The 9,820-nt window shown below is 31.0% G+C and overlaps 1 protein-coding gene across 1 annotated transcript; it reads left to right on the forward strand.

Annotated features, from left to right (window-relative positions):
- Nucleotides 1-6,040: 6,040 nt before the first annotated feature.
- LOC131806754 (carbonic anhydrase 2-like) lies at nucleotides 6,041-7,024 on the forward strand (the record flags this gene model as incomplete). The annotated part of the gene is made up of 3 exons (XM_059131412.1): nucleotides 6,041-6,459; nucleotides 6,525-6,761; nucleotides 6,821-7,024. Coding segments are annotated over 3 exons (845 nt in total), but the record flags the coding sequence as incomplete, so codon positions are not given.
- Nucleotides 7,025-9,820: the final 2,796 nt, after the last annotated feature.

Consider the following 9,820-nt stretch of genomic DNA (forward strand, 5'->3'; position numbering starts at 1 on the left):
ATGAATTATTGCATATTTTAAAATGGCCATAACTCCTTAAATATGAGTTTTCGGCGTTTTTAGCTATTATTGTGATCACTTTTTTAGGCATGAATTATTGCATATTTTAAAATGGCCATAACTCCTTAAATATTGAGTTTTCGGCGTTTTTAGCTATTATTTGTGATCGCTTTTTTAGGCATGAATTATTGCATATTTTAAAATGGCCATAACTCCTTAAATATTGAGTTTTCGGCGTTTTAGCTATTATTTGTGATCACTTTTTTAGGCATGAATTATTGCATATTTTAAAATGGCCATAACTCCTTAAATATTGAGTTTTCGGCGTTTTTAGCTATTATTTGTGATCACTTTTTTATGTATGAATTATTGCTTATTTTAAAATGGCCATAACTCCTTAAATATTGAGTTTTCGGCGTTTTTAGCTATTATTTGTGATCACTTTTTTGTGTATGAATTATTGCTTATTTAAAATGGCCATAACTCCTTAAATATTGAGTTTTCGGCGTTTTTAGCTATTATTTGTGATCACTTTTTTAGGCATGAATTATTGCATATTTTAAAATGGCCATAACTCCTTAAATATTGAGTTTCGGCGTTTTTTAGCTATTATTTGTGATCACTTTTTTAGGCATGAATTATTGCATATTTTAAAATGGCCATAACTCCTTAAATATTGAGTTTTCGGCGTTTTTAGCTATTATTTGTGATCACTTTTTATGTATGAATTATTGCATATTTTAAAATGGCCATAACTCCTTAAATATTGAGTTTTCGGCGTTTTTAGCTATTATTTGTGATCACTTTTTTAGGCATAAATTATTGCATATTTTAAAATGGCCATAACTCCTTAAATATGAGTTTTCGGCGTTTTTAGCTATTATTTGTGATCACTTTTTTATGTATGAATTATTGCTTATTTTAAAATGGCCATAACTCCTTAAATATTGAGTTTTCGGCGTTTTTAGCTATTATTTGTGATCACTTTTTTATGTATGAATTATTGCTTATTTTAAAATGGCCATAACTCCTTAAATATTGCGTTTTCGGCGTTTTTTAGCTATTATTTGTGATCACTTTTTTAGGCATGAATTATTGCTTATTTTAAAATGGCCATAACTCCTTAAATATTGAGTTTTTGGCGTTTTTAGCTATTATTTGTGATCACTTTTTTAGGCATGAATTATTGCATATTTTTAAAATGGCCATAACTCCTTAAATATTGAGTTTTCGGCGTTTTTTAGCTATTATTTGTGATCACCTTTTTAGGCATGAATTATTGCATATTTTAAAATGGCCATAACTCCTTAAATATTAAGTTTTCGGCGTTTTAGCTATTATTTGTGATCACTTTTTTAGGCATGAATTATTGCTTATTTTAAAATGGCCATAACTCCTTAAATATTGAGTTTTCGGCGTTTTTAGCTATTATTTGTGATCAATTTTTAGACATGAATTATTGCATATTTTAAAATGGCCATAACTCCTTAAATATTGAGTTTTCGGCGTTTTTAGCTATTATTTGTGATCACTTTTTAGGCATGAATTATTGCATATTTTAAAATGGCCATAACTCCTTAAATATTGAGTTTTCGGCGTTTTTACCTATTATTTGTGATCACTTTTTTAGGCATGAATTATTGCTTATTTTAAAATGGCCATAACTCCTTAAATATAGAGTTTTCGGCGTTTTTAGCTATTATTTGTGATCACTTTTTTAGGCATGAATTTTTGCATATTTTAAAATGGCCATAACTCCTTAAATATAGAGTTTTCGACGTTTTTAGCTATTATTTGTGATCACTTTTTTGTGTATGAATTATTTCATATTTTAAAATGGCCATAACTCCTTAAATATTGAGTTTTCGGCGTTTTTAGCTATTATTTGTGATCACTTTTTTAGGCATGAATTATTGCATATTTTAAAATGGCCATAACTCCTTAAATATTGAGTTTTCGGCGTTTTTAGCTATTATTTGTGATCACTTTTTTAGGCATGAATTATTGCATATTTTAAAATGGCCATAACTCCTTAAATATTGAGTTTTCGGCGTTTTTAGCTATTATTTGTGATCACTTTTTTTATGTATGAATTATTGCTTATTTTAAAATGGCCATAACTCCTTAAATATTGAGTTTTCGGCGTTTTTAGCTATTATTTGTGATCACTTTTTTATGTATGAATTATTGCTTATTTTAAAATGGCCATAACTCCTTAAATATTGAGTTTTCGGCGTTTTTAGCTATTATTTGTGATCACTTTTTTAGGCATGAATTATTGCATATTTTAAAATGGCCATAACTCCTTAAATATTGAGTTTTCGGCGTTTTTAGCTATTATTTGTGATCACTTTTTTATGCATAATTTATTGCATATTTTAAAATGGCCATAACTCCTTAAATATTGAGTTTTCGGCGTTTTTAGCTATTATTTGTGATCACTTTTTATGTATGAATTATTGCTTATTTTAAAATGGCCATAACTCCTTAAATATTGAGTTTTCGGCGTTTTTAGCTATTATTTGTGATCACTTTTTTGTGTATGAATTATTGCTTATTTTAAAATGGCCATAACTCCTTAAATATTGAGTTTTCGGCGTTTTTAGCTATTATTTGTGATCACTTTTTTAGGCATGAATTATTGCATATTTTAAAATGGCCATAACTCCTTAAATATTGAGTTTTCGGAGTTTTTAGCTATTATTTGTGATCACTTTTTTAGGCATGAATTATTGCATATTTTAAAATGGCCATAACTCCTTAAATATTGAGTTTTCGGCGTTTTTAGCTATTATTTGTGATCACTTTTTTAGGCATGAATTATTGCATATTTTAAAATGGCCATAACTCCTTAAATATTGAGTTTTCGGCGTTTTTTAGCTATTATTTGTGATCACTTTTTTAGGCATAAATTATTGCATATTTTAAAATGGCCATAACTCCTTAAATATTGAGTTTTCGGCGTTTTTAGCTATTATTTGTGATCACTTTTTTATGTATGAATTATTGCTTATTTTAAAATGGCCATAACTCCTTAAATATTGAGTTTTCGGCGTTTTTAGCTATTATTTGTGATCACTTTTTTTATGTATGAATTATTGCTTATTTTAAAATGGCCATAACTCCTTAAATATTGAGTTTTCTGCGTTTTTAGCTATTATTTGTGATCACTTTTTTAGGCATGAATTATTGCTTATTTTAAAATGGCCATAACTCCTTAAATATTGAGTTTTTGGCGTTTTTAGCTATTATTTGTGATCACTTTTTTAGGCATGAATTATTGCATATTTTAAAATGGCCATAACTCCTTAAATATTGAGTTTTCGGCGTTTTTAGCTATTATTTGTGATCACCTTTTTAGGCATGAATTATTGCATATTTTAAAATGACCATAACTCCTTAAATATTAAGTTTTCGGCGTTTTTAGCTATTATTTGTGATCACTTTTTTATGTATGAATTATTGCTTATTTTAAAATGGCCATAACTCCTTAAATATAGAGTTTTCGGCGTTTTTAGCTATTATTTGTGATCACTTTTTTTAGGCATGAATTTTTGCATATTTTAAAATGGCCATAACTCCTTAAATATTGAGTTTTCGGCGTTTTTAGCTATTATTTGTGATCACTTTTTTATGTATGAATTATTGCTTATTTTAAAATGGCCATAACTCCTTAAATATTGAGTTTTCGGCGTTTTTAGCTATTATTTGTGATCACTTTTTTGTGTATGAATTATTGCTTATTTTAAAATGGCCATAACTCCTTAAATATTGTGTTTTCGGCGTTTTTAGCTATTATTTGTGATCACTTTTTTAGGCATGAATTATTGCATATTTTAAAATGGCCATAATTCCTTAAATATAGAGTTTTCGGCGTTTTTAGCTATCATTTGTGATCTCTTTTTTAGGCATGAATTATTTCATATTTTAAAATGGCCATAACTCCTTAAATATTGAGTTTTCGGCGTTTTTAGCTATTATTTGTGATCACTTTTTTATGTATGAATTATTGCTTATTTTAAAATGGCCATAACTCCTTAAATATTGAGTTTTCGGCGTTTTTAGCTATCATTTGTGATCACTTTTTTAGGCATGAATTATTCCATATTTTAAAATGGACATAACTCCTTAAATATAGAGTTTTCGGCGTTTTTAGCTATTATTTGTGATCACTTTTTTAGGCATGAATTATAATGCATATTTTAAAATGGCCATAACTCCATAAATATTGAGTTTTCGGCGTTTTTAGCTATTATTTGTGATTACTTTTTTAAGCATGAATTATCGCATATTTTAAAATGGCCATAACTCCTTAAATATTGAGTTTTCTGCGTTTTTAGCTATTATTTGTGATCACTTTTTTAGGCATGAACTATTCCATATTTTAAAATGGCCATAACTCCTTAAATTTTGGGTTTTCGGCGTTTTTAGCTATTATTTGTGATCACTTTTTTAGGCATGAATTATTACATATTTTAAAATGGACATAACTCCTTAAATATTGAGTTTTCGGCTTTTTTTAGCTATTATTTGTGATCACTTTTTTTTAAGTATTGAGTTTTCGGTGTTTTTAGCTATTATTTGTGATCACTTTTTTAAGCATAAAATAATGCATATTTTAAAATGGCCATAACTCGTTAAATATTGAGTTTTCGGCGTTTTTAGCTATTATTTTGATCACTTTTTTAGGTATGAATTATAATGCATATTTTAAAATGGCCATAACTCCTTAAATATTGAGTTTTCGGCGTTTTTAGCTATTATTTGTGATCACTTTTTTAGGCATGAATTATTCCATATTTTAAAATGGCCATAACTCCTTAAATATTGAGTTTTCGGCTTTTTTTAGCTATTATTTGTGATCACTTTTTTTTAAGTATTGAGTTTTCGGTGTTTTTAGCTATTATTTGTGATCACTTTTTTAAGCATAAAATAATGCATATTTTAAAATGGCCATAACTCGTTAAATATTGAGTTTTCGGCGTTTTTAGCTATTATTTTGATCACTTTTTTAGGTATGAATTATAATGCATATTTTAAAATGGCCATAACTCCTTAAATATTGAGTTTTCGGCGTTTTTAGCTATTATTTGTGATCACTTTTTTAGGCATGAATTATTCCATATTTTAAAATGGCCATAACTCCTTAAATATTGAGTTTTCGGCTTTTTTTAGCTATTATTTGTGATCACTTTTTTTTAAGTATTGAGTTTTCGGTGTTTTTAGCTATTATTTGTGATCACTTTTTTAAGCATAAAATAATGCATATTTTAAAATGGCCATAACTCGTTAAATATTGAGTTTTCGGCGTTTTTAGCTATTATTTTGATCACTTTTTTAGGTATGAATTATAATGCATATTTTAAAATGGCCATAACTCCTTAAATATTGAGTTTTCGGCGTTTTTAGCTATTATTTGTGATCACTTTTTTAGGCATGAATTATTCCATATTTTAAAATGGCCATAACTCCTTAAATATTGAGTTTTCGGCGTTTTTAGCTATTATTTGTGATCACTTTTTTTTAAGTATTGAGTTTTCGGTGTTTTTAGCTATTATTTGTGATCACTTTTTTAAGCATAAAATAATGCATATTTTAAAATGGCCATAACTCGTTAAATATTGAGTTTTCGGTGTTTTTAGCTATTATTTTGATCACTTTTTTAGGTATGAATTATAATGCATATTTTAAAATGGCCATAACTCCTTAAATATTGAGTTTTCGGCGTTTTTAGCTATTATTTGTGATTACTTTTTTAAGCATGAATTATCGCATATTTTAAAATGGCCATAACTCCTTAAATATTGAGTTTTCGGTTTTTTTGAGGCATGAATTATTGCATATTTTAAAATGGCCATAACTCCTTAATTATTGAGTTTTCGGCGCTTTCAGCTATTATTTGTGATCCTTTTTTAGCCATGAATTATTGAATATTTTTAAATTAAGTTTTTAGCTTTTTAAAGTAGTTTTTGGCGTTTTTTAATTATTTGTTTTTCAAAGTAATTTTCGCTAAACTAATAACCATTAAAATTCGTTTAAGGATTACCAACTTCCGGTGTAAAGGCATCCGACTGTATGGGTAAACATCTTAGACCTTTCAAAGAACATGGCCTGAACATCCAACACCGACACTTCAGACCTTTTGCTTTGGATAATTTCGATGCCGAACCCACGTCTGCCCAGATGTTAAATTCGGAGGGCAGTCTTATAATACGAATTAACTATGAGGATGGGAATCAACCGACTGTTTATGATGGACCTTTGGCGGAACACGGGAATTATACTCTTGAGCAAATTTTCTGGTTTTGGTTCGAAAAAAGCGATCCCAAATACGATTTAGGAGACATCAAATTTCCAGCCGAATTGCATTTGCTGTTGTACAACACAAACTACGAAGATATTCGAGAATCGAATGGTGTCCAGAACTATGCTCTGATGGTATTGACGTTTCCCTTTAAGGTGATAATTTGAAATATTTATTTTTAAATTAAATTACATTTCCCTGTCAAATTTCCCCAATTCAGGTTGTCTCAGAAACGGATCTAAAATTTTTTGACCACATCGCCCAACATTTGCCGCTGGTAAGAAGTTCATTCCGATATGTTTATCTTCCGACGGACACAATTCCACTGTTGGCAGAAGTTTTAAATAAAAACCTCAGCCAGTTCTACTCCTATCACGGTTCAACCTGTTATTCCATGAATACCAAAGATGTTGTGTGGTTCGACTTTATCTCCCCCATTGAGGTGGGAGTTGATTTTGTAAGTTTTGTTAAATTCGAAATTGCAAATCACATAAGTTTTCTATCATTTCTCTACAGGTCCAACAAGTTGAATATCTAGAGCACAAGGGTGGCACGCCTTTAATAAAGAAACTTGTAACTCAAAGACCACCACAAGGAATTGTTTATAAATCATTCGGATCCAGAGGCGTTTCACAAAGTAGAATTTGTGTACGAACACTGATTTTAAACATTGCAATTTTAGTTAAGATGTGGGTCTACATGTAAAATTTTGAAAATAAACCCCGAGATTTGGGAATGCCCCAGTTCCACATACAAACACTTACAATTCTATAAATTTATCCTAATTAGAGACATTCTTTACCGGAATTGTTCCAAATTTAGTATTTGAAGTTCGTAATGGATACTACATCCTAAGGCAGAAAATGAGCCGTGTTAGTCCACGTTTGCATATAGCCCCCATATAACGGTACCCCCCGATATTCGATATTCAGATAAATTTAGCGACATTTTTTACCGGAATTGTTTCAAATTTGGAATTAGAAGTTCATAATGGATACTACAGCCTATGACAAAAAATAGTCTGTGCAGGTCCACGTCTTCGTATAGCCCCCATATAACGGTACCCCCGATATTCGATATTTTATCGGAATTTTTTCAAATTTTTTATTTGAAGTTCGTAATGGATACTGGAATTACGGCCTATGCCAGAAAATTGTCTGTACGGGTCCACGTTTTATAACCCCCATGGTATCTTCCAATATTCGGTATTTTTATGATATTAGCTACATTATGAGCAGATTCTCTTTCAAATTTCGCATTTGAATATTGTAAAAGCTTGTGACAAAAGTTGCCTATACAGGTCCACGTCATCGTATAGACCCTAATATACGGCTACATTCGGTATTTTTAAGATTGTAACAGAATTTTTAACGAATTTTATTTTTATGAAAATGGTGGAGGGTATTCAAAGCTCAGCCCGGCCGAACTTACAACTTTTTTACTTGTTTTTTCTTTTTAATTTTATTGAATGAAATCAAAAAATGTCAAAAATAGCATCAAATTTTAGAATAAGTTTAGATTTGTTCGAATTGGTCACCTTTGGCACGAATAATGGCCTTCAAACGGATAATGAAAGCGTCACACGCTGCCCGAATGTTGCTCTGCGGTATTTTGGCCCTTTCCCGACAAAACGCTTGCTTGAGGTGATCGACACTGTGGTATTTTTTAGTGTCAACCTTGCTTTCCAAAATACTCCAGACACAATGGTCCATCGGACTTGTATCCAGAGATTTTGGTGGCAATTGTGCGCTGGAAATGAAGTGAGGAATCTCATTTTGTAACCATTCTTGGGTAACACGTGCTGAGTCCTGTTGGAATGTCCAAGGTCTGCGGCCAAAATATTTGCGTGTCCAAGGCTTTATACCACCTCCAGAATATTTTCGCTATAATATCGGCATTTATTCTGATGCCATGGTCGATTAGTGCGAGCGGAGAGCGACAATCGGCTGTTATGGCGGCCCACACCATCACCATGGCTGGCGCTTGAGTTCTGGTAGCCAACCGAAAGTGCACATTTTCAGCTGACCTCTTTGGCAAGTAAACACGATCATTTTGTTTGTTTACAAACTGCTGCTAGAATTCAATCATACACCCTGTGTTTATAATTATCATTTAAAGTTCAAAGGACTAAATATGCAGAAGCATTTGTATCTTTTAAATTCGGACTTGTATTGTCCATTTGGTGCAAAATTAATTTGAAATCTGAGCTGTATTTGATATATTTCCCTGAATATCGTAGTTAAGGAGTGCATATAATGGATATGGGAAACAAATACAAAAAATCGGATGAACAATATATATGGGAGCTATAGCTATATCTGAACCGATCTTCACCAAATTTGGCATACTACCTTCCAGACTCAATTAGGACGCATGGTGCACAATAAAAGGAAAATCGGACGAAGTTATATATGGAAGCTATATCCACATCTGAACCGATCTCGATAACATTTAGTAAAGGTATTTCAGAGCTGCATTTGATATATTTCCCCAAATATTGCTGTTACAGAGTGCATATTACAGTTGCGGAGGACAAAAATAACAAATCGGATGAACAATATATATGGGAGCTATAGCTATATCTGAACCGAATTCGATCAAATTTGGCATACTTATTTTAAGGTCTAATTTGATTGTATGTGCAAAATTCCATACTATTCGGGCTGATATTACATTTTTGGTGCACAATAAAAGGCAAATCGGACAAGGATATATATGGAAGTTATATCTAAATGTTTACCAATTATCTCCAATTTCAATAGGGTTCGTCCTTGGGCCAAACAAATGTTGTTTGGAAAATTTCATCTCAATCGGATAATAAATGCGGCCTGCATTTTGTTCACAAGAATATATGGACAGACGGACTGCCATGCATAAATCAGCTCAGAAAGTGATTCTGTGGAGATCCTTAAAAGTAACTATGGGTCTATCTCGCTTCCTTCTCCATGTTACAAACAAATGCACAAAGACATAATACCCTTACAACTCTGTGATGTAGGGTATAAAAAATGATTTTAAAATTATGAACATAACTCAGGGTTTTAGCAGTTTATATAAACCTGTTCCAACTCGTAATTGAACAAGAGATATTTGAAAACAAGTAAGCAAAGGCTACAGTCGAGCGGGGCCGACCGTTGAATACCCTACAACACTATAATAAACGATACAGTTTATATATGCGAGATACTCGAAAGAATTCCACAAGATATTGTGACAAATAATAAAAGAAAACCATTAGGTTTCGTTCTCTAATTTTCGAATAATAGCAACTTAAACTAATTTGCTCATTTCCAATTTATTGGTAGATGTTGCACGTAAATGGTCTTCCTAGATCTGGAACCAATATTTCCCAACGACCTACAACCTCTAAGAAGTGGCAAAAGATTAACATTTATTATTTGTTATTGACTGAAACGCATCTATATGAGATATAGACATTTGACTATATTCTTCAACGAAATCAGCGTTAACGAAATAGTCAGAAGTGCGTCTTTCCTGTATTTGTGAATTCTCCAA

The sequence above is a fragment of the Musca domestica genome, unplaced genomic scaffold (assembly GCF_030504385.1).
Source record: "Musca domestica strain aabys unplaced genomic scaffold, Musca_domestica.polishedcontigs.V.1.1 871, whole genome shotgun sequence".
In the NCBI taxonomy this organism is placed as follows: Eukaryota; Metazoa; Arthropoda; class Insecta; order Diptera; family Muscidae; genus Musca; species Musca domestica.